Below are 25,961 nucleotides of genomic sequence, written 5' to 3'. Positions count from 1 at the left end.
CTCAGCTCTGTAAGTTTAGGCATCCCACCCCCACCCGTCCCATCCTAATTAAGGTGAAAGAAAGCCTTCCAAATAAAGCTGATGAGGGCTGACGTGGGGCCACTCTCTGGGCTGTCTGCGGACATGAGCACCCAGAACAGGCTCCGGCGGAACAGGCCTGGAGACTCACGGTTTGGGGTCAGTGTCAATCCCCCTCCAGGGCAGTCCGTTCACACTCTCACACCTGCCTGTCAAAGGAGAGACCTGCAGGACATCACTAGGGGGGCAGGGAGAGGAGAGGCACTGAGGGAGAGAGAGAGGGGGAGAGGGAGAGGGAGATAGAGAGGGAGAGAGAGAGGGAGAGGGAGAGGGAGAGAGAGAGAGAGAGAGAGAGGGAAAAAGTAAGAGAGAGTGAGAGTGAGAATCAGAGAAACAGAGGAAGCGAGAGAGAGGGAGATTTCTCATTTTTAAATAAAGAATAAACTCCAGCAGACAGTAATAAATAGTACAACAATTATTATTACTATTGACTGAAGCCGATCTCAGAAGCGCCCATAAGGCGTGGTTGGTCAATATGAGTTGAAACAGTGGTGCAGATTTGACTGCAACAGCTGAAGTTAAAGGTATGGCTGGACTGCCTCACAGTGGTGACCATGTGAACTGCAAGACCAGAAACATTACATACACATACACATGCATGGACTCACACACCACACTCACACATGAATAAACATCTCCCTTGTAACGTAAAGATAGAGTGAACTCTTGTCTGTTATCTTAATGGTTCACACAAGCTCCCTTTTGCCAAAAGCCCATGTGTTCACACTTCACAGTCCTCAATGGGCTGATTTACATGCACAGAGTATTTCAGATACTAATTTATATCCTGTTAAGTTCATAGTTGGGACTTGGCTGTTTAGTCGCCTTCATACCTTGTTCACAAATAAACCTGTATAAATTGATATGCAGAATATTGGGAATGTTATCTTGGAAATGTCACAGAAGCCAACCATATAGCTGATATGATACCGAATTATGTTGACATATTGTCATCATATATGATGTCCAAATATGATGACAATATGTCAACATGATTCAGTATCATATCACCTGGTATCATATCATATCTCTGCTAATGTTTGGGTTTCCAATAATTGAGATATGAGCTTATCCTAGTGTACACAGGATATGGCATGCACCAACTCACAAATGGAATACTTCAGCGTCTCAGTAATACCAGCTTATTAATGTGCATGTCAACACATTCACTGGCCCAGTCTACATAGCCTCAAATATGTCTTTTGTTTTCTGTGATTTGTATTGTTTTGTTTTGGCCCATTCATACACTCACCCTCACATAGACAAGCACATACACACGCACACATACCCACAAACCCAAATGTGTGGAGCATATCACTCAGAATGACTAATTATCAATATAGACACTATCAACATTGTCAATAATATTTATGATTTTCAAAAGAACCACTCAATCTTTTTTGCATGTCACGTATTCCAGACCAATAATTTGAATGTATAGGTAGTTACACCCCTAGTTCAAATCATTTTACATTAAGAGCACCTATTAAAGATTTATTGCTCTATAATGTAAGCTTAGAGATGATATAGTCTTGTGTTGCCATGCCTCCAATTCCCAATAGAGAGAAAGTATGGGTCAGATCACATAATATCTGCCCTCAAGAAAAAATATTATAGCCATCCTATTGTAAATTTTAGAACAATACCACACAAATGTCACAGCAAAGCTATCACAGTACTAACTCTCTATAGGAATATTATAGTGATGATACCATAGGAGAATACCATAAAGTACAAAAAGGTCACTATTGAGTGCTTTAGTGCCACGGATGTAAGTCGGTATAGGAATATGATATGAGTTGTCATTAGGGTGATGAGCTCAATAAATGTGTTTGTGTGGGATAGTTAGTTTTTCCTCTAATGGGTAGTGCAGTGTTGATTTCCTGATAGAAAGTGATAAAAAATGTCAGCATTAAGCAGACAGGAATTTGCATGCTTTCAAATAGCTGGAAAATCAACAAACACACATACATACACTTATGAAATAAGTTCATACACAGACACAGTTTTTAAAAAAAAAAAAAAGACTATTATATTGATTGTATTTACAATGAACTATGAAAGTGAACAATGTTAACATTTGGTCTTTCATCTGTCTGTACATCTAGTATTACCTGCATCCTGGCATACAACAGTAGCATACAGTTCCTTACAATATAGACTATACAGTAGAGAGAGGCTGGGAAAAATTCCTAGTTTCTTAAGGTTAACTATTAGATTTAGAATATTTTTTGCATACATAATGAGACATTTACATAAGATAGCAGTAAGTAAAAGAATGCACAGAAGATATGAGTGTGCAGCTGAGGCTAAAACCTGGTGAGGCTTATTATAGCACCCCACCTCCACACTTTCAAATGGATGTCCTTATTTAGTACTAAAAATGTTGTGTAAGGACATACAGCAGCTGCAGGGTTTGCATGTAGTGTACACAATATTATACCAGAAACACATTATGGTCTATGGATTAGCAGCATGTCCTAGCAGGAGTTCCAAGCCAATTACTGCAGAAGAAAATGACACAACACAGTATAAAGTGTTTGTGTTTGTCACCCACTGGACACATCTTGTGGTCTAGGGGCTGAGTTCCTGCAATCTTTCTTTATAAATAGCCTCTGCTTATGGTCCATCCTCCAGCGAAGAGAGCACAAGCTCTGTTTAAAAACCCAGTAATTCTTTAAATGGCTTCAACTGGAGAGGATTAGGCTCATCAGTGTAATACACCTGGCCACAGGCATGTAAAAGGCTTATGTGGATTTGCAATGCGTGAGCACAGTTCTCTCACCGCCATAGTTCCAAAATATCTCACACAGTATACAGTCAGATGTGCGATTGACAGGTAAAAGGCTAGTGGTTTAACTATACACAAGCTAATGAATTTCTCAGTACCATATTTAGCTACAGTAGCATCTGCTGCGATAGGGGATATGGCCACTTATTCCCCCTGGCCAATGAAAAACATTGGTGGAGGGCGTGTTTGTAACCAGTCCCATCTCAGACACAAGAAAAACAACAGTGTACAATTGCACATTTTGGTGCTACTTGTCAGTGGATGATTATCTTGTCTTAAAATCTGTTTTTGAAAGACAAAGGGAACCAGTACTTAGGATTAAGATGGTTACATTTGCTATCAGTTTCTATATATAACCTGCAATTTGGAGAGGTTTCAACTACTTAAAATGCACAGAAAGGATGGTTATGTGTTCCTATGTGGTTGAACTGTCAGTGATATAGTCTACATTAGTGGGGTAGGTAGACAGGCAGGCAGGTGGGTACATTAGGTAGTGAGTGTACAGCAGGTAATATTTTGGTATTGTGTAGGTACTATAGGTATGTATAAGTAAGCAGGCAGAATACTACAATGTGTAAGTGAAGTGTTGTTTGGCAGGTGGTTTGAATAAATTTACATAGCACTTTTTTTCCCTCACACCTATCATCCTGTGATTGCATGGATAATGTGCTACGCATCACACAAGAGTGAGGAAATTGAAGAAGTCACATTACTTCCTCTTCAATGTAGATGGTAAAAACCAAACCTACATGATAAATTGCACCTGCCGGGTTGTTTTGGTACTTTCCTTAGGATCTTCTTGGCTCTTCTAATTATTGGCTTGTTGAAATCAATTGAAAGACGCATCTACTTGAGTACCTCTGAATGGCAACAATCCAACATGGTTTGCATTATCCATGTAGTCACAACTGATTGCTTAAGCTCTTCTTTGTAACTCTTCGATGGCTAGATAGGTAGGTACAGTAAGTCAGAGGGCAAAAGTAGTTTAGTAAAGGATGGCATGTACAGTTGGAAATCAGGGTAGAGTTATTTGGCATTGTTGGGGCAAATGGGTACAAATGTAGTAGTTTGTATTTGTGTTGCACATGGATACAGGTGTACTGTAGTAATTGGCATAGCTGGGGTAGAGTCTACTTAAAAAAACATGTGGAACATCAGTGGCAGAAGTAGCAGCAGATAGCTGAGTCCCTGCAGCCTGGAGGCACCCGACACGTTGCAGTCGTCGCTGTAGCAGCAGTGAACTCTGACCCCTGGTGCTCTGTACCCCTGGCTGTTGGCCTGGCTGCAGAAAGACCTGTAGGAGCACGACTTCATCACCCCGCCTGAGAAAGACCCAAATAGATGTCAATTACAATAGTTTCTGTCATAGTCTTACACGGTTTCATTAATTTAAGTGAAATTAGATTAAACATGCCCCAATATTAAAGCTGCAGTAGGCAACTTTGCACGTTGGTGGCTTCAAATGGTAGCAAGATGTAACTGTTTGAAAATGTTGAACTTCGATGCCCAGAAATTATGTGATGTGACATCTACAAACTGCTCATATTTACCAACCCGACCGATCTGTGATGCTTTATACCAGGATACCAAAGGGACAAGAGAGGCTAAAGACTAAGCGCTCCCTCACTGCTGTTTAGGAGATTGTGTTTTTTGGTTAAATTTTGATTTGTCACTTCCTGTGGGATGAGAAGGTTTCCTGCTACACCTGATACCAGAACTTCATTTGGGCAAATGGGTGAATCTACAGAGTCTCAAGAAGGGGAGAAAAATATGCTCCTCTCTGTTGCAGCCCCACTTTGTGATTTAGGCAGATAAGACGTGTATTTTTACAGAAAAATCTTGCCTAGTGCAGCTATAAATAAAAATCTGAGTTAACTTATCATAATTTTGTGAAGAGGAATTGCCTTGGTGACAGGAACACATGGTATCCTAATTAAGGATATTGACTGAACAGAAGTAGCAAAGCTGTTCATTCCCTTAAAAGCCCCAGACCCCCTGCTGACTGAGATGTGTTTCCAGACTGCAGCCTGTCCTCCATTTACACACAACTACACACACATGCACATACACATACACCAGTTCATATTGACTTATACATTACTATAATTTTTATATTTCTACATTGCATTACTATATTCATTACTATAGTATCTCTAAGTTTTCTGTACTGTCTGTGGTCTCTACAGATGTCTCACTATCTGGACTCTGATTTGGAAAAGCAAAGGTGAAGTGAGCTAGTAAAAGAAAGGCTACTACACTGTCACTGTTGGACTCACTGTCATGGCCCACCACTACAGCGCAGGCATCAGAGTAGCTGGGACAGATTTTGGAGCCTTGCCGGTTGCAGTCTTCGTTATTGGACCCCATACAGGTGTAACATTGCAGAGCCTCACCTGAAGAGGAAAGGAACAAAATACTGATACAGAACATGCTGATACTCCCACTAAAGTACAATCAAAACAAATCACATTGTGGCATGACAAAAAGAACATATTGGAACATAATATGGATGTGTGTCAAAACCCCTGTTAATATAACACAGCAGGTGAAGGGGAAACACTGCTGGCAGTGTAGCACCATACAGAAACATTATCAAACCAGACCAGGTTGTTAATGATGCACACTTCAAGGGCAATACCAGTGTTTTCTTGCTCTGATAGGAATCGATAATCTAACTGTGCATTGAATCAGGGGAGGCATGTTATTGTTTTACCTTGATTTTTTTAAAAGGCCAAGTTGATACTCCTGTTGATGGGAACCACTTTTTCCATTATTGAGGCACTTAGCATTTTGTACTGGTTCATCCATGCCATAAACTTACAGTGTATCTGAACATGTAGCGTTAATCACTTGAAGTTCCACAAAACTCCTAACATTTGAAAATCATATACACCAAAATGTCCACCAAATATCTCAGTGATGGTAAAAGATGCCCAGTGGTTAAATGTATCAACTCCTGTCAAGGCATGAGTCATTACCAAAGACTGCTGGTATTTTCCTTTAAAAAGCCATGGTAAGACACTGGTGTAAGTGTCCAGATTCTTAATGCACAGTCAGAGCTGCAGCTGTCCTGGGACGTTAAGTACACACATTGACTGTGACTGCATCACATCATGGCGTACTCTAGATGATTTTAACCTTTATTTACCCGTGGTACATAGATTTGCTGAGCATGTATGAACAGGTATGGTACAATTACACCCAGTGAGGGGTGGCAGTGGTCGGATGGGGGTGCGAGTGGGGTGACTTTATTCCAAGTCACATTGACAGTAATTGTGAAGTGAGGGGACAGCACTACTCACTCACTTCCTCCATCCAAATCTTGCCAGCTCATCCAAAGAATGGAACTAGCAACCTCCCACTCATAAACATGGCTCTCCTTCAGCCACAGCTTTAGGTCAACTCTCCAACCCATCCCACGCCAGCCCCACTAAAGCACTTAAATGCCTTTCTAAACCTCTCCAGAGAGAAGAGCAACTGTTTGAGAATTACTCTTGACCTTTGAAATATCTTTTTTACACTTCCTTTTGAAATCCTCCATCCGTCTCTGAAATTCTAAAATGGCTCTCTTCAGAAACAGCCTTTCATGCTCTTTGCTAAGAGGATCAAACAGAGACTCACAGGAACCACTGAAAGCTACAAACAGTCTCCACAGCAGCACATCTCTCTGGCCAACAAAACTAACCTCCTTTAACCCTGGACGCTTTTCTTTGATCAGCCAGTCAGGGATGGCAGGAGGGCAAAAAACAGTTTTCAGAGAGTCAAAACCATGTGTCTCCATACAAGTTCAGACAAATGAAATTATAGTTTTAGATCAAACCAGCCCAATCAACTTTATATGACAGCATAGGAACGCACTGAAATTTCAGCCTTTGGAACAAGACCTCATGTCTTTTAGGTTGGCATACAGCACCATTTTAACAGGAAAATAATATCAATAATAACAGCAAACTCTCGAGTGATTATGAGTAGCTGGTCTGTTTTCTTCTGTGTTGACATGGCATGTAAATGCCCCCTGCTATCTCTAGTTGACCCCAATCCATCCCAACAGCACAGCCGCTCTCCATGCATGCTAGAAGAATTAGCCTCCAGGCCTATTAGGAGATTAGCTGCTAGGATGGCATGCTGGTTACAGAAGAGGATGACAGACTGAAGGGAAGCAAAACTCAAGGGAATTATAAGATATATTAACATTATCAGCATACAAGCGTTAATCAGCATATATCAATATTAGAAATCGGGTGTTAATATCAAATGCCTGACCAAAGTGATAAAACATGCATGCCATTTTTTGAAAACACAAGACTAGGGCTGTTATATCCAGCATCTGTCTTCCTGTAAACTGACAGCCACAGCCCGGTTTTGACAGTCAGAGCCTTTAAGCACCCGTTCTCCAATCAGCAGGTTCCTGCCTCTCACTATCACCAGAACACCAGTTATGAAAAAGAGAGAAGCTGAAATATAAAACATGTAGATGCAAGACAATCTTAGACAATATGAACAAAGCCGATGAGAAGGTATAGATCTGAAGAAAACCTCACAGTGAAGTTCAAGGGTAGCAAAGGAGAAACCAACAAGGGTTGAGAGTTCACATGACAGGAGGACAGAGGGTAGAACAGTGATCCAGAGGGAAGGCTGGATGAGGTAAAGGTGGGAAAAAAAGAAGGATCCAGGGGAATAGAGTGGAAGAAAATAAAGTCCTTACTGTAGGTAGCTAGGAGGACTAGGGAGAGCAGGAGCAGCGGACAGTACTGGACAGCTCTCATGTCGCTGGTGGTCCTTGGTCGTCCTGATCGCACACTGAAAAGCAGGTTGTTTGCCCCTAAAGCCCCCTGAGCTTAATCTGTACTATCAGATGAGCTAATATCCCCGCCTGTACTGACTAGGAGATTACCAGCTCCTCCGCTGGGCCCCACGGCTGTTTTGAGATGCAATAGTTTCCTTGGTAGGGCTAGAGAGGTAAAGCAGTGAGACTCATCTTGTGGCACACACCTTGCAGACCTCTGTGCTCGAGCCACGCCCGTCCACACGTTGGCCCCTCCCTAACTTGCCCCTATCCTGACCTGCTCCTGCCCTTCCTCTTATGTCATGTATAGATCCTCCTCATCCCTGCTGCACCAGGACTGACCACAGTGTGAAACTGAGCTCCATCTTCCATTGCATTGTGGCACTTCACCTATCCATTAATTTTAGATCATGCTAATCACTTTGGTGACAGCATATAGGAGAGTTACAGGCGAAGGTGTCATACAGTGATTGGAGCCTTATATTTTAGATTTCCCATGTGAGGTTATTCAGTCTTTGTTCAGCATCACTTGACAGGTGCTTTTGTATATATGCCATTATTACATAGGGATTTATTTGTCCCGTGGCCTGTAGGAGGTAACCTGAAGTTGGCTGTAAGCTGTCTCACAGTATGCTCTATGTTGTCAAGAGAGAATACTGCCATACCTGTGAAACTGTTAACTGAACATTACAATCACCTTAGATAAGAAACATAGATGATCTACCATGTGAAGGAGGGGAGAGAGGAATGACAAATGTCTGCAATGCGTCATTGCATCATTTACACAGACAAGATCACATGTGCTTGTTGATTCTGCACTGGACAGACTGAGAGAAGCACATTGTGGAATAATCTTAATCCCATCCTAATTTATCATTGGCCATGCCAGGTCAGCTAAACTCTTAATGCTGGCCTCACAGAAACACAATACACAAACACAGAGAAAGTTTTGGGCCCTGTCTTGCTAGGTATAAAACGGCAGACTCTAGGTTTGATTATGCTGAACACTATGTCACGTGTTTCAGTGCAATGATGTATTATGCAGTGAAAGAACGAGAGTAACACCAGTAAATTGTATTGCCATCTTTTATTGCACTTTGTAAGCAGATGCTGTACAGTAGCTGTGCAGAGAAGTCTGAGTTGCTCCTCAGTGTGACACAACAACCATTGCAGGACTAGGACATATCCATCCAAAATTAAATTACTCCTGGTCACAACTGATTACAGTCACAATTAGTTTCCTTTATATCAAAATAAAATCAAAAAAATAAAATCCCACGATTTCATCAAGAAAGCTATGACAAGTATGACAAGTATCTACAAGGTTACATGAGGAAAGCAGGTTTTCAATGACAATAACTGTATCAAAAATGCAGGTGAGTCTTTTTCATAATTGGAATTTCCTATATACAAACATAAACATTACAAGTTTATCTTTCCTCTTTCACATGCAGTAAGCTATTGTGAATGTTTTTTATTCTCTTAGTGGTGTAACTCAACATTTTATTCATTAATCTAGGTCATATATATATATATATATGCTATCTCTGTTACTCTTTTCAAAAGCTATCTTTCTCTTATATCAAGAAGAGACAACAACAGGAGTGGGTAAACAGTCTTCTCCATCAGTGGCTGTCATGGCAACATCATCGTAGATAATTTAACCCACAATCAATGCTCTCAGTTTCTCTCATTTTCATACTAGCACACAAAAACAGACACTCTCATACACACATGCACACACACACACACACACACACACACACATGCACACACACACTCATTAGTGATATGGTATGCACATTTTCTAAAACTTTTAGACCAGACCCCTGATACAGTAAAATACATTGACACATCAAAATGTACAAGGTGATAAAGAGGAAGCCGTTCCTGTGGATCCTGTATAGACAAAGTCAGTAGGAAATACAACTCTAAGGTCACTTTGGCCTTAGATGTCCATCAGTCCAGTGAAGAGTGGTAAAATATTTTCTCCAAGTAATTCTTCCACCACCACTCTCTCTGTGAGCTTTGGCCTGGATGTGGCGTTGCCGCTAACTCTTCCCCATCTTGGCAATCAGCTCGTCACAGATCTTTGTCAACTCCTCAATCTCTTTGTTCTGTAGAATCCAAAAATCAGGAGCCATTAGTACATATTTCCTTTTACAAACGGTTGTGATTTTCATTCCTTGAAGTGTAATTGTAAACAGCGAAATGTACTCAGCTCTTAACATTTCCTTTCAAGGTTATTGGATAGCATACACTCCTCCCTGTTGTGCCCAGGTGTGGTGTAAAGGATAAAACCTTATACGTAATACATGCCTGAAACTATTTATACTGGCCTATGCCATCTGATTTCATTTGGATACTGAACCTGAAGTGGTAATACAAGACAACAGCTGAGACACATTTACATACATGTAGACATAGTACAGCATGGAAGTTGGTACATGTCTATGATCAAGTCCCTCAGGAAATTTTCAGGCTTTGTAGACATAAATTCCTATGTTTACATTCCTGTGCTGGTGTGCTAGTGAGGAGGCTGACTGACCTTCTGCTCCAAGGTGCGCTCCAGAGAGTCCACCTTCATCTGCTCCTTCCTCAGACTGGCCTGGTAGGCTGCCTGCTCCTGCTTGGCCTTGACCCGCACCTGAGCAATGTCTGCATTGGCCCTGGAAACACACATCACAGTGTAAGTCAGTAGTCGGCAGCAACTGACACTCAAGTCACCTCAGTATAGCCTCACTTTACTTTTAATCTTTATAAATACCCAATCCAAACAGGTACAGTAGAATATACATCCAATTAAATAGCTAATTATATGTAAACACATTTCACCTGGGGATTTAGTTATTGCGTAGTTACAGTGTTTTTTGTCTTATTTTCATAGGGGAAAACAACATAGTGATAGTTGGATGAATGTGAGATAATGAGAATAAGCTTGGGCTCACTTGTCTAGCTTCTCCTCTGCATGAATCTTCAGGGCTTGATAGCGCTGTTCCTCCTTACGGACCCTGGACAGATATTCTTGAGCGCACTTCTTTAGAACCTCTTCATTCTGAACGGAGCGAGAAACATTTTCATTACAGGGCCATAAGGGTTGTCGATCAAAATTTCAGATGACTTTCAAGCTCGCTCTTGCAGCGAGTGCTCATTAGATGTGAATAGTTTACGTCTGTGTGTGTGTGTGTGTGTGTGTGTGTGTGTGTGTGTGTGTGTACTTCACCTTGCGGAAGCCTTCCAGCACGTCTTTCATCTTCTCGTAGCGTCGGAAGAGGTCCGCCAGAGACTTTTCCACTGAGTTGAGGTCTGCCAAGGCCTGATCCTTCTCCACTATCAGCTGCTGGATGGTGTGATGGGAAAGAGACTTCTCTTTCTGCTCATCCTCTGATGGATATACACACAGATAAACTGGAGATCAGACCAACAGTCTATGGAATAAAGATTCTGCTGTAGTGGCCGCGCACACACACACACATATACACACACACACACACACACACACACACACACATACACACACACACACACACACACACACACACACACACACTCAAACACACACACACACACACACACACACACGCATAAACTCACACTCACATCCATGCACTTGAAATATATTGAAATACAAATATATCAAAATGGATTAGTGGATTAGTGGAATTTTTTGAACTATTTACTATATGAGTGTTGCTGATAAACCTAGTGTAGCATGCAGACAAAACAAAAATTGAATGGGAAAACCAAAGAGACCTGTAAACAGTAAAGACTCATCAGAATTAATTGATAAATCTTCCTGTCAGCCCCTTCCCAGCTTTCCCTTTCCATTCCTTTGCTTTCCTTTCCTGTCACAGGCTTAGATGACCAACATGCTTAACTCACTAATCCTACCTGTATGACTTAAGATATTAGGAGAAAGCAAAGTGCAGATATGTGAGTGTGTGTCAAGGTGTTTATACAACTAAATGGTTTTGATCAAATTTGTGGAAGGTTTACTGTACTTAATGTCAGGATCTGAACAAAGGCATAAATGGCAGCAAAACAGAAAATGCCAAAAGATGCTTTCCTTTTCTCAGAATAAGAAAAAAAAAAGTACAACAAAAAGGTCTCGACATATGAAAGACAAAGAAATGGCGAAACAAATGTCACTAGACAAGACGAAGAAAGTGAGCACATCTGCTCCCCTCTCTCTGATGGACGGATGGACAGATGTGAGCTGACACAAACAACTGAAGGAAGAGTCCGCATTACTCACCTGGCATGCCTGACAGGGTTATCAAACAGTAAGGGGCAAAGATGGGAGCAGAACAGAAAAGAAGGGACTGTGTTAAGTCAAGCTGGGAGGGCAAGACGTGTGAGAGAGCCGAGTGTTAGGCACAAGCAGAGACTGATCGCTCCTTTTGTGACAGTGCTTTAATGAAAGTAAGAGATGGAATCAGAGAGCGGAAAAATCAAATCGTCAGGAATGTCCAGAGGTGGCGAGGAAGAGGTAAGTGAGAGCAAGGATAATGCAGAGAGTGAACAGAATGGGCTTGAAGTGGAATTAAATGAGCCCAGAGAACCTGGACAAGAGTGAGCAAAAGTGGGCAAATCTCCCTCCAATGGCATCATGATTCAGTTCATATCAATGAAACAGAAAAACGGGCACATAAAATAGTCAGAGGATCACTGAATAGTTTACATTCTGAAATCAGTGCCAATGGATTAGGACACATACAGAGCTTATGTATTCTGTTCAATTTGCAAATAAATGACTTGAGGCAAAAAGTAGTGGCGAAGGGTGGGGGACAAAACCGATTGGCTTAAAAAGAAATTAATGTGCACTGACAAGAAAGACTGGGTCCAGTAACCCATGACCAATGTTTGCTTTATGTACTGTAGTGTTGTGTTTAATCTTGAACTCACCTATCATCTGTGCAATAGTCTTCTCATACTCTGCAACAATTCTCCTATGGATGAGAAATCAATAGATGACATAAGAATATATCTGTATGTCACACTGCATATATGAATTTCATATACTATTTAATATATGACATCTCTAAAACATCTTCATTCACATGCTATTTTACCTCCATCAACAAAGTTAGAAGGAGATTGTATTTTCACCCCTGTCTGTCAGTTTGTTGGCAAGATATCTCAAAAAGTAATATTTTTCATTTGGATGAAATTTGGTGGACAAGGATCAGTTGATTAAATTTCCATAGTGATCCAGATCTGGGATTGCCGCCATTAGTCTTAGCCTTATGCTGTGTTCATGTGCTGGTGGGAAGGTCCAACACTTGGGACTTCTACTAAACAGCATTGTGCACACGTACTATTTTGTCAGAAATCAAACCCACAACACAAGCGATAAACAAACATAAACCATTATGGAGGCTGCAGCTTTGCAAGTTGGATCAAATTGTTCAGCACTGGCAGAGGCTTGCTAGTTGTATCTTTTATGCTGTCACAAAAAATTAAACTAAAGCTATCTTTAGAGTATTCTTTCATTTAATCTGCACTGCTTTTAGCAGTTGCCATCTCATTCTTGTTGCTGGAAGTTCACCTCACACTCCGTGCAAATGTACAGCAGGAGCCAATAGGAAACCTTGTTTTGGGAAAAGCAGGCTGCCAAAGAGGTAAGAGGATTGATTAGCCATGCCTCCCCCTTAGCCTCTTAGTCCCTCCTTATCCCGAGCCCAATCAGTCTAATGAAGTAAGCTTTGTCTTATCCACACTAACCAAGCTGTGGCCAGCTGGACCTCCACCCAACACCTGCTGATAGAGAGGAGTGGGAAGAGTCTCAGAGCTACATATCCCCATCTCTCTGAACTCCCATTAGCTATTTGTTGGACATAGGTTGATCATCTGTAGACACAAATTTGATGGTAATTAATTCTGCTGTTGCAAGCTAAATGACTGCAAGTTAAAGCCCCTAACACAAGTATATCATATCAACCACAGCCAAAAAGCCATCAAAAACAATAAACTTCATCTTCATTTATGCCTCCGACTACCTCTCCAGGCATGCTGGTAATTCATGGACTTTTTTAACTGGCTCTCCGCTTTGCGATTGCCATTGCCATTGGCCTTGGCAGTTTGAGAGAGATAAACCAATTAACAGGTCAAGTGAAGGTGATGGGTGGAGCCTGAAAGCAGGACACCAAGCATCAGGACACAACACCATGTAACAGAGGTGCAGAGAGGTTTTAAATCCACGCTGTATGGGTGGGACCTCGCAGCGGTGATGTGAGTGATGACGAGCCTCTGTACACCTCACCTCATCTCCACCACTTCCTGTCGGCTATCCTCGTACTTCCTCTGCCACTCCAGCACCTCCTTCTCTTTCATCACAATCTGGGGAGGAGGGGAAAACTTGATTAGGTAAAGTGTGACCTGCTGAAATGGGATGTGCAAAGATGCCACAAGTATGTATGTATCACTACTCTCTAATAAAAATCAGAATCAGCACCTCCTCTCGCGCTATCCCCAGGGAGTGGTCTAGGTCTCTGGGGAGGTAGGGGCTCTCCCCGTCGCTGTAGCCGGTGGACGTCCTGGTGTAGAGGGAGCTCTTGGACACAGCACTCTCTATAGGGGACGGCACCTCTCTCTGCTGCATCCAGGAGTCAAAGGAGAGGAGCGAGAGGAAAGGAATCATAGCCAGTTATATACCGGGCCAAGCTACAGACGGGATGAAACACACCCTCCGGGGCCACACGCGCATTCTCACCAAGATTCCTGAACCAAACCACAAGGCAGCATCAAACTATATCAAAATATACCACACGGCAAAATCAATATGTAAATGAGGCAGGCTGGGGATGTTCCTGAAGACTTGGGCAGCTGGAACATGATTGGATGCAACAGTCTTCAACGCCACAGCAGCGGCTAAGCGATTGGCTGATGCTGCCACACAGCTGAGTGGTCATGATCACCCGCTCATCTCAGCAGCTTGAATGTGATTGGGTCCAGGCAAGGCAGAGGGGAAGGGTGGGGGGGGGGGGGGGGGGGGCTTGATACAGCGGGAACTGCATCAGTATACAGTAGAGGAGGGATAGAGGGTGGGTGGGCACTGGGTAGCATGGAGAATACGTGTTAGTCTCATGTTAAAGGAAGGGCACATCACAACATAATGAAGTGGTTTTACCTCTTGTGAAACACTGTGTCTAGAATCATAGTGTTGACTGTTTGTAACCCATTACAACTTTTGATAGATTCTGCTCCATTCTTGAAGACCAGGGTGTGGTAAACCAAAAAATGTATCTTTAGAAGGAGTTTGAATTTGGATATGGTAGTAAGGTATATTCACAGACGCTAAAACCCAAACATAACCACACGTGGTCATGTAACCATTGCAAACTAGGAAGAAATTCTACTGAAAACAATTCCTTAATACATCATACTGAAAACACAGAACCAATCCTTCTTCTAGTACCATTTTGGGTCCCCTCAAACTCTGCTCTGGTAGGGATTTAATCATCCCTGGGAGAGCGGGATTACGGGAGGATTTGATGAAATGGTGGGGGCTCACAGGGGACAAGGAGACTTAGAGACCACTAATACATGGAAAAGAGAGTGAAGTGTTTGGTCTGGCCGGAGCGTTAATGCCATTATACTACTGGAGGTATCCTTCTTGAACTAACCTATCTTCTTACCCTTCTTAAACTTAAAAAAAATAAAATAAAATTCAATGAATGCTGCTTATTCCTATTAAAAGTCTTAGCTGATGAAGACTGTAATGCACAGTTGGTTTCACTACTGTTGACAAAATGTACTATTGTAAGTCGCGTTGGACAAAAGCGTCTGCTAAATGACTTAATGTAATGTAATGTAATGTAATGTATAGACTAGAGTGCTGTGGCCTTAGCTACTGATTGGGCTTACCCTCCCAATCCAGTGAGGTTTAAACAAAATATATGAGTAATTCATCCCAAACCTGTCCTGTAGTGGTATGACTCATTATTAAGCTTACCTTAAAACTCAGTCTTACAGGGACAATCCCCATGAAATCCCCCCCAAATCTCATTACCATAAATTGGCAGTGCTCTGTAAGTACAATAAAACAAAATGAGGTACGTTGAATGAATATATGTGTACTTGCTGCTGCTTCATACAGTATTGCATATAAAAAAGCACCTTTACTGGATCACGCAGAAGGTCATAGGCAATTCAGCAAAGACATTCCCGCACATGGCTATAGATGATTCAAGAGGAAATCAATGCTTAAGGTGAACAGAAAATGGGACACAGTGGAGACACTAGTTGAATCTATGGAAGACAAACACTGAGTCAAAGACAAAGATGTCAAGACACCGAAGGAGTAACTATAGTTTTCTCTCTTAGGTATACAAAGACAGTATGCTGGAGATAATTGCATAAACCAACACATGGTCACATTGGCTCACAACGACAAGGTAAAGCTATGGGGGTCGGGGGCAGCAAAGATTGGGAGTAGGGTTCAGTGAGAAAATGTCTCAATGGATATCAGGTCTGGATATCAAAGCGCTGGGGTCTACGGGAGCTCTAGGGCAGGGACATAGCGACGGGGTATAATGTTACCCTTCTTACTTTGAGAAGGGGTGAACCGTTGATGTTCCACCGCCGAGGGCTGGGTTTCTTGAGGCGTGACTGTGGAGCGCGTGAGACAAGAGCATGAGATATGGGAGAAAAGAGGACCGGGAAGCGCCTGCTCCAACTCTCAGGTGAGTTTCTCTGTTGACCTTATACTGTAGATCCACCACTGATCACTGAGGTCCGAGCTTTTACACCATCAAGCAGGACAATCGTCATTCTTAGTATTCCAGGCATGTGCCGTTACAACCAGCAAATCTACCTGACACTCCAGCCAAACTGAATATTTACACCTGCCTGCTCTGATGTTGGTGATTGTTAGTGCTGTTAGTTTGGGTAAGGGACCAATTCACAAAACAAGAATGTGACTGGGGCTTTAGGTAATGATAGCACGGCATCGACAAGTATATTTCCATGAGATTTCCATTGCATGTCCGAGCTGCTTATAGTAAGTGTAGCGAGAGACATCCCCAGTCACATTCATGCTTATCTAGCTACTGTAAGCCTCTCCTGAACAGGCAACATGCATGTTGCCCCAACATGCATAAATAAGGCAAGGGATTTAGAAGGCACAGCACTCTGTTCCTGAGGAGACTTCATCCAAAAGAGCTCGTTGCTAGTCAGGGGAAGGGGGAGGGGCATTAAGCCATGTTAGAGATGCCGTATGTAGGGACTGGAGAGGTGGCGGGGCTGTGGATGTAGTGGTGCAGCCACCATGTTGAAAAGGCCATGGGTTCACAGTCACACTCAGAATGGTGTGATTAGGGGAGGGACAGGCAGGCTGAGACACACTCATGCACCCACACCATACACGCACCCAGTCTCACGTTATCATCCGTTCAAGATGCAACCTCTTATGCAACAGCACACACACACACATACACTCACACACACATACAGCAGGTGCAGGCTGACTCAGCGCAGTACCTGGGGGGTTACAGTGGAGAGGGAGGGGCACTGAGAGATGTTTTTGGCTACCTGCAGAGCCTCTATCCTCAGGGCAGCAAGCACCAGCTCCTCCTGGGCCGCACACACAGGGAAGGAGGGAGGGAAGGTGGGATGAGGGATGTGGCGGCCCAAGGATGAGAGAGCAAGGGGGAAGACATACAGAAAGAGTTGAGCGCACACTCTTACTCTACTGTCCACATCGCACGCAACAACAGACACTCTATTGCACATAGTAAATGCAACTCAGATAAGAGGAGGAAACACAAAACTGAAAAGGCAGGATGAAACAAGATTATAGAGGTGGACACGATAGGAATAAGGTCCACACAAACACACACAGGGCCACAACTCTGCCAGCAGAGGCAAGGCCGATAAGGTTTGTCAGGAAGGGTCATGTGCGGTCTGTCAACACACCTGTAGTTTGTGGGCGAAGGCGGTGGGGTTGGTCTCAGCCAGGTCAGGCTCCAGGTACTGCAGGGGGTCGTCACACTCAGACAGCCTGTCTAACAGGGGCATGGCCAGGGCTGGAGCAGGGGCCTCCACAGGGCCCGGGCTAGGGGGCTACAGGGGCACCAGGGGGGAGGAGGAGGAGGCAGAGGGCGAGGCAGAGGGCGGGGAGGAGGGCAGGGGGTCAGCATGGCAAAGCAAGCGCCGGGCGTGTCAGTGGGGGCATTGGAAGCTGAGTCACCAAGCCAGGAACTGGGTGTGACCAGTTGTTACTAGTGACAAGGCTATAATGAGCGTCACTGATGCTGTCATGTGGGAGTGTCAGATTCATGGGCCTACACTACAGCATGAGCAGTGTGGCACTCTGTCTCCCCCTAGTGACTAAACAATGACATGGAAAGCTACAAAATCAAATATTCATCTTAAATGATGGTGGAGGTAAAGACAGATGAAATGACAACCACAACAGTCATTTTTGTCACAGCATATGATTATGAGTGCTAATGTGTACTTCTGCTCATTGAGGTATAATGTTGATGTCCCTTCAAGGCAGACAGAGATGTTTGACTCACCTGCTCATCCCTCTCTGTGCTCTGCGTTCGGCTGAGTGCCTCGCTTTCCCTCTTCCTGCTCTTGTCTCCAGCGGAGCCCTCAGGACCGGGCCGGGAGCTCAGCACCGGCGTCTTCATGCCTGCTGTAATTTGGGCCTCCATCTCCTCAAAACTCCTACATTGGGTGAGAGAGAGCAAGTGAGCAACAGAGAGAGAGAGAGCGTTGACACATATAGAAGCTATATGATGGATAGGAGTGTTAATGAACTGTGGTGCTGGTACAGCTGAACCACGTGCAATGCAAGTCATGGGGGTTTTAAGTCAGCAAACTACAGCAAACGGAAAAAGGCTGTATTTTGGATAGTAAAACATAGTAAAGTATAACCGCTCCTATGAACCTATTGGCAATACTGTTCAGTATGTGCACTACAGTGTGTGTTGTACCCGGTGCAAGGGGAGCTGGGCTCAGATCCATGTGCACAGGTATTCTTGGTGAAGCTGTCAGATACAGAGTCCAGCTTCAGGTACAGAGATGGCTTCTTCACAGACAGGGGCTACAGGACAAATAGAGAATAAAACATAAAAGGCCTTAGGTCTAAATTTTTTATTTGTTTTTGGTTGCCAAAATCAGATAACACATAAGAAAACACATAGTTATTAATATACATATATATATATATATATGTATATATATATATATATATATAGTTATTAATATACAAAGCAACAGTACACTGTGAATGTACCTGACAAACTCTCCAAATAACATCAAATACTCACAGGCGAAGAGGAGCCAATCTTCTCCATGTATTCAATTTCATAGTCCGGCACTGAGAGAGAAAATCGACGGAGAAAGTACTATTAGACATAAAAGAGGAAGAGACGAGGCGACAGGGACCTTTCGGCCGATGCTGAACCCTGGGCGGGCGGGATCAGAGGCTGAGAGCAGGTCTGCGTTTTCCATCCCTGACCCAGATGGGCTGCGCCAAACACAGCCACTGGGAAGGGGTGGGAGGTAGCAGAGAACTGGGCCAGCAGGCTTATTTCACCACCATAACAAAAATCAATAGTGTTGCTGGATGAATACAGAGTAAAGGGGTTGACTGCTGTACATGAAAACCACGGTTTATCCAAACTTAAGCTTTGAATTTCCTTTGAAGCCCTGCCTGTCTGCGGTATGCTTTGATCTCAGTTAGCATTTGTCTGGACACACGTGAATGAAGGTTCAAAGAAGGCTCCGGGAGAGTCAGACAGCTACACCTCACCTGCAGTCTGATGAGGAAGGCTGTTCTCGTTGACGAAGGACGTGAGGTCACATGGCTGAGGGAAGTCCTGTGCATCGGAGGTCAGATCTGCGTCCGTGTCATGCAGGGCTGCCCACTTGTGATTGGTGGATGAGGCCAGCTTCTCCTCGTCTGTGGCGTGGTCGTCCTGCGAGTGGAGAGAGGGGCCTTCATCTACAGGTGTAGGCTCCTGCAACACGGGCGAAGAGGCAGTGAGAATGACAGAGACAGAGGGAACAGGGAGAGAGAGAGAGAGACAGAGAGAGAGAGATTGTGATTCTGCTCTATTGTTCTGTTCATCTGTTATTTCATGCTATGATGGATTTCTGTAATGTCTGTTCTATGAGACAAATGTATATTCTACCTTTCTTTCCTTTTTATGGACGAGCACTATCAGTGCTCACATTTGCTTTGGCAATATTGTTACACTGTCATGCCAATAAAGCTTATTGAATTGAATTGAATTGAGAGAGAGAGAGAGAGAGAGAGAGAGAGAGAGAGAGAGAGACATACACAGACAAGAGAGTACTCACCTGGGATGGGTCAGACACTGGTGATTTCTTTGGCGACCTCTTCACTCTGAAAGTGTTACTGAGAGAAAGGAAAATAGATGGTCAAGATCCAGAATCAATGTCTAAAGTACACAGCTCCCTTTAATAAGATCCAACACCATCTATCCAATACCATATATATCTATATATCTGTTTCATATCTCCAATGTGTATATGTAAGTCACAAATGCAAAATTATGAAAATAATTGTCAGGGTCCATCTATAAATAGCATTAATGCTTTTGCATAAAATGATAACGATAACACTGTTACTGTATGTGTAAGCATACTACTTACTGTACTCTATGTGTACCTGAAATGAATTAAATTGTGAAATGTTTTTGAAGAGGGTTGAGTTTAGTAATTGAATGTCAGTTATGATTAAAGCCAGAGTGAGTTCATGATTAGATTTTTTTTCTCCACACAAATACTCAAATAACAGATCCTGGCCACGAATGTATTTGACAATGTAGTTTGTTAGTGAGGAGGACAATGATGAGGGTATCGTCACCACCCTAGACTAACTGCACCACAGCCTGAACACTATCAGCAGCTTGCATTTTTTCCTTTTGTTACTTCAGTGCTAAATTCATGGTTACCGTAAAACACAGGTTTTCAGAGGGTCTGAAAAAATTGCAAAAACTTTTGGCAGCTTTTTCCCAGAACATTGTTTCACACTATAGTAACATTCACCAAGATGTATCTTCCTAATTTTTTTTCCTTCCTAAAAATTCTTTAAGTACAATATCTTGTAGATCTGAGCTTGCACTTACACAAAATATGAAAAATAAACCAGAAGCCTTCTTGAATCTGCAAATACTAATTTTCTGCACCCTGTCACATATAAATATTTCTCTTCCCAGTGTTGCATGACTGCAATGCTCAATTAGACTGATGTGATGATACTGTACACACTTAAATGATACAAAATTTAAAAGTAAACTGAAAACAGGTATCCTCCAGTTAAAACACTGAAGCAGATGGGCAACACTAAGAAAGTTTAAATGGGACTGTTTGATATTGGTCACAAGGGATAGTGATGTTTCTGTTAATAGGAAGAGGGATGGACCAGTCACGACAGGGCAACATGCTGGTGTAGGAGGAACCACACTGAATTAGGGGTCAATAAGGGTAGATGGTTGTGTTGTCCCTGTACTTACAACAGACAACATAGAGAGGACACACCCTTGGACTTCCTGTGACATATGAGAATACACAGACACAGGTGACAGAGAGACAGACAGAGGACACCGGCATAATAGACAAGTGGACCACGTACAAACACACACCCACACCAAGGAAAACTCACCAACATTGACGAAGACATTCTTACACATGAATATAATGTACTGTAAGTGAGGGTGGACTATCCCATAATTGTATGGTCCTGTGGTAAGACACTGCCATTATCATGAACTTACGATTTGATGGGAGTTTTTTTCTTCTTGGCAGGTTTGTTCTGATTGTGGTCCTCCAGTTCAGCAATGTTGTCATTGTCATTTTCAATGTCATTGTCATTGGCTGGCACCTCAAAGGAGGCGCAGGCCTTAGGGGGGGAGTTGGCCATCTTATTGGAGGATTTGAATGGGTCTATGGACTCATCAAAGCTATTTGAGTCAAATTTATAGGAAGGCCTGGATAGTTTGGGGGAGTTGGGGATGCCTTTCTTTGAATTGAAGGGGTTGTAGCTGGGATCATCCCACTTGTCGGGTTCAAAGTTATAAGATGCTTTGGGGATAGGGATGTCATCTACGTTGCCGTTGGGGGCTGCTGGATGGTCATTGTCCAACTGCTCTGTCTGAGCTGGTGGGGCCTTCTTCAGCCCCAGCTTTGGTTTCCTCAGAGGCATCTTGGCACCGGGCTTCTTGCCCAGCTTCTTGGGCGGGGCAGAGGCCTGGTGTGACGCCTCACTGCTCTCCTCGGAGTAGTCGAACTCCAGCCTTACTGGCTGACGCTTGGTGACGATGGGCTGCTCCTCAGGGTTGGTAATTGGCTCTGTAAGGGGAGCGGGGGGATCGTGGCGAGGCGGCTCCCCAGCAGGGACAGGGAAACTCTCTGGGCAGGTAGCAATGGGGGCACACACGGGACCTTTACGACCCAACACGGGGGAGTTGGCAATTTTACTACCTCCTGTGCTGAAAGGGTCGATGTTCTCAAAGTTGTCTGGATCCCATTTGTAGGAGCCACTGGGGGGGATGGGGGAGTCTTCTTTGACTGGTGGACTCCCAGGGAGAGGGGTCTCCTCCTGGCACAGGGGTAAGGGAGGGGGGAGAAGGCTCTCCTCTGGGCTGGTGTGATTGGTCTCCTCAGGGAGAGGAGGAGGAGTCTCCACACGGGTCTTCCTGGTTCTACGTAGGGTTCCTCCGGGGCTAGGGGTGGCAGAGGCTCCCTCTGGTTCCTCCTGAGCCTGGAGAGGGCTGGCTGTTCTAGGCTTGGCCCTCTTCTTCACCTCTGGGGTGCTGCTGGAGGAAGCTGGCCTTGGGCTCTCAGGGTTAGAGGTCTGTCTGAGGAGAGGCTTCTTCTTCAGGGACCCAGGACGTACCTTCTTGGGCCTGTGGAGAGTCCCTGGGGCGCTCTCAGTCCCTACACTGAAGGACTCAGCATGCGGACGGAAGCCTCCTGCCGTAGACCCGTCTATCGCTTCTATCGGACCAGAAGTGTCTAGCTCTCCTCCCTGGAGGCTGAGGGAACGGGTCAGAGTGCGGCTTGGTGACTCTGCAGAAAAAACCTCGATGTTGTATGTGCCACTGGCTGCAATGGGCTTGTCCTCATCAAACACAATGGAGAGAGAGCGGCTGGGTGGACGAGTCACATCAGAGGCAGAATCAGTGACTGTGGTGTCTGCTACTGCAAAAGATGGAGAAACATGGAACATGTGCAGAGGTTTTATTCCATAATCCTGAAATGGTAACTGTAAAGTAGAATCTAAAGGTTGACATGAGTTATATGAGTTTTACATTTCAGTAAATGCATTATTCAGTATATGGGTAGGGTGCAGGAATGAATAAGGAAGGCTGCAAGAAGATAAAACCTGCTAATGGTTTTTGACACATCCAATTAAATTGAGGAATGTGCTCTGAATTATTCAATAAGACACTCCCAGTTGGACAGTAAGTTAAAAATAGTCATGAAAAATGACTATATGAGAAATGGAGACTGTCGATTGTTAAGCCTATCCCACATATCCCAGAGCCTCAGTACTGTGCAGTGGGGATGCTTATCTCAGCAAACAAAGACCTTTTTTTCAGAAATGTGGAGTTCTACTTAATTCCACTAGATGGTGCAACAAGCCCTTCTTTCACCCTTTCTTTTCCCTTAACTTGTACCTTACCTCTAGGCTTAGGCTGGTAGGATAGTTATATCAGAGCATCATATGAGAGCTCAGCCCTCAACATGGGATGCTGCTCTTACTCTTACCTTGGTCATTGGACGTCAGCTGCTGGTTGTGGGGATCTGTAGGGGAAACAGCCTTTACTGGGGTTGTGGACTCGGGGGTCTCAAACGCTCCATCAGAGTCTGAGCTCCTATAGCAAAAGACAAGGATAGACTAACTCAGGATTGCTATTCAGATTAATATCACTTGAACTGTGATAGCTGCTGTGACTGTAGCTGGATCATAAGTCACATGTGTGAGCTAATGCGCTGTCCTTTAGACACAGCATATCATGAAGGACACATTTCTTACTCAAGTAAGTAGCAAAAACAGAGAGGTCTTATGATCAACACAGATGAATGAGTTGTAATATCATGCTTCATAAAGATCCATTGAAAGCAGTATTTTACTGTGTATATCACAGATAGGTAGTAAGTGCTATTCCCTGTGGCATACTGTACATTTGTTTCACTGTACTGTTTCACTAAAATGATATGACATCACTCATTTCCTACAATCAGAGCTACTGAAAATCTGCTGCCATACTATTTGAATATCCTTAATACCCACATCTGCTAATAAGGCATTCTGCATTCATTACCACCTGCTTTACAGTCCAACAAATTCACTCGACCATATTTAGAAAAGCAAAGCCCCTGTCCAGTATGTGTTCCCATATATTCATTTCTAGTGGGATCTGTATGGCTCAAAATGAAAGTGCTGAATCTGCAGTGACACATAACGCCACGCCTGAGACATAAAATCACCTCTGCACACCCCAACCCCCATGCACACACACACACACACACACACACACACACACAGACCACCTAGAGACACCACAGCTATGTACAGAAATAGACCAACAGACGGAGTGAGGGAAATATAATGAATTGAGAGCTGCGTGATTACTTCATGCTCATAGGTTGATAATAAGACAGATGTTATCATTCTACACAAAAACAATATTGATTGATCATTTTCAGCACCCCCCCCCACACACACACACACACATACATACACATACAACACAGCTCACCACACATCCTCCTACCAACCACCGCACTCCGACAATCAATGTATTATGTGGCGGTATGCAGCCCCAGTCTCCCATCTTGTCTCACCTCTGTCTGACTGGCTCCCCGGCAGCCTTGATCATGCTGTCATGGCGCGAGCCCCAGGAGATACTCCGCAGGAGCCCCAGAGCGGGATCCGAGCCCGGGCTGTCCCCGTCCCCGTCCCCTGCCCCTCCCAGCAGCGTGTCCCAGCCCCAGCGAGCCCACTGCAGTGGAGACAGAGCCTGCCACGCACTCACTGCCATGGCTGCCGGCTGGCTACACCTCTCTGCAACCACAACGCTACCGCCTGCCACGCAGGTAGACGCCCACTGCCTCCTCTGCAAGCTCTCTCCCCCTGACGACGTCTAGGACCACCTTCCCTCTGTTTTCCCTCCTTTTCCCCTCCTCTCCTCTACAGTCTAATCTCTCTTTGTTTCCTCTCTAATATCTCAGTCCGTTCACATTGCTCCTCTTTTTCATCTATAGCCATATCGGTTTGTCTCCACTCCTCCCCAGTAGGAAATGATGCCTCCCAATCCAAATGAGACTGGCTGCAGAAGCCCAGCACCTGCATATATTCTGGCACTCTCTCTGCCTCTCTCTCTCTCTCTCTCCCTCCCTCTCCCACTCTCTCCACTGCCCACCCTTCCTCCGTCTCCTCTTGCTCTTCTGAACCACTCACTGTGAAAGGCGGTAGCAGAGTGTTACTGTGTCAGAGGCAGGCTACAGTTCATACAGTATTCACAGAAGAGAAACGGCAGTCTACTGCCCACCAGCTTTATCTGCTGTGAGGAAGATCGCTCATTCCCCTCTCACATTATTGTCCCTTTAGCTCCTCCATATTGTCCTTCTCTGCCTCGAATTATAATGAGAAAATCGACGCTCACTGCTTTGGTCCAAGTGCAAAGAACACACCCAGATGCTGCTCTACAAACCCAGTTCAACTTCACTGACACACTGAAACAGAATTGCTATATAAAATAGAGGCAGCATAGACATATAGACATAATTTTAAGTACTATTGGTACCTTACAATGTATTATTGTAGGCACTCCTGAGACAAAAGATTTGCTTACATAGGTGTATTTAGGAACCATGAGATTAACATACTGTCTTGTGCAGACTAATGGTTTCTCCAGCACATCCTTGGACAGTATAATGAAATGAGCCTTTTACAATGAACAATAAAAAATGGGCAATGAAAAAAGCAATGCCTAGGGCAAGGTCACCTGCTCACCTTCCAGTTGCAGCTAACTGTGTGGTTATGGTGGACCCCCACTTAAACACACACACACATACACACAAACACACACACATATACATACACAAGGGGACTGGAGAAAGAGAGGAGACGAGGACCCCCACTTAGATGAAAGCTCAAGTCTCTATTGATCTAGCTCATCTATATGGCTTCTTCTCAGGTCATGTTGAAGCCATCCACCATCCTGCGGGGGTCCTTTGTCATGGACACATGCAAACATGGATCGACTAACAGCTGCTGCCATGAAAGACGTGTTGGTGTTGTGGAGGGGGGGGGGGGGG

General features: G+C 43.9%; 2 protein-coding genes across 4 annotated transcripts in view; both read right to left on the bottom strand.

Annotated features, from left to right (window-relative positions):
- Positions 1–4,003: 4,003 nt before the first annotated feature.
- ly6pge (lymphocyte antigen 6 family member pge) lies at positions 4,004–7,635 on the bottom strand. The gene is made up of 3 exons (XM_071523093.1): positions 7,575–7,635; positions 5,146–5,262; positions 4,004–4,191 (listed from the first exon to the last, which is right to left on the bottom strand). Exons 1-3 carry the CDS (start codon positions 7,633–7,635, stop codon positions 4,004–4,006), a joined length of 366 nt encoding a protein of 121 aa, XP_071379194.1.
- Positions 7,636–8,727: 1,092 nt separating this feature from the next.
- The window catches only part of LOC139647226 (transforming acidic coiled-coil-containing protein 2-like), a 46,316-nt gene continuing 29,082 nt past the window's right edge, over positions 8,728–25,961 (bottom strand). Inside the window, exons 5-19 of one of the 3 annotated variants that reach the window (XM_071523090.1) lie at positions 23,406–23,512; positions 21,410–22,835; positions 19,971–20,028; positions 19,420–19,627; positions 18,935–18,984; positions 18,599–18,708; positions 18,176–18,329; positions 17,571–17,717; positions 14,110–14,250; positions 13,918–13,994; positions 12,561–12,604; positions 10,879–11,039; positions 10,604–10,710; positions 10,204–10,324; positions 8,728–9,772 (exon numbers count right to left, since the gene is read on the bottom strand). In XM_071523090.1, coding sequence (XP_071379191.1) covers positions 9,707–9,772; positions 10,204–10,324; positions 10,604–10,710; positions 10,879–11,039; positions 12,561–12,604; positions 13,918–13,994; positions 14,110–14,250; positions 17,571–17,717; positions 18,176–18,329; positions 18,599–18,708; positions 18,935–18,984; positions 19,420–19,627; positions 19,971–20,028; positions 21,410–22,835; positions 23,406–23,512 — 2,977 coding nt within the window. In that variant the 3' untranslated portion in view covers positions 8,728–9,706. Of the gene's footprint in view, positions 9,773–10,203; positions 10,325–10,603; positions 10,711–10,878; positions 11,040–12,560; positions 12,605–13,917; positions 13,995–14,109; positions 14,251–15,165; positions 15,684–17,570; positions 17,718–18,175; positions 18,330–18,598; positions 18,709–18,934; positions 18,985–19,419; positions 19,628–19,970; positions 20,029–21,409; positions 22,836–23,405; positions 23,513–25,961 lie in introns of those variants that run through there. The other 2 variants (XM_071523091.1, XM_071523092.1) reach the window with 2 other exon arrangements.

Source organism: Centroberyx affinis, unplaced genomic scaffold (genome assembly GCF_046629955.1).
Source record: "Centroberyx affinis isolate AG114_WGS23_722 - 3 ecotype Tasmania unplaced genomic scaffold, CSIRO-AGI_Caff_v1 ptg001063l_1, whole genome shotgun sequence".
NCBI classification, from domain to species: Eukaryota; Metazoa; Chordata; class Actinopteri; order Beryciformes; family Berycidae; genus Centroberyx; species Centroberyx affinis.
The sequence above is the reverse complement of the archived record's forward strand: the minus strand, read 5'-3'. Positions and strand labels throughout refer to the sequence as shown.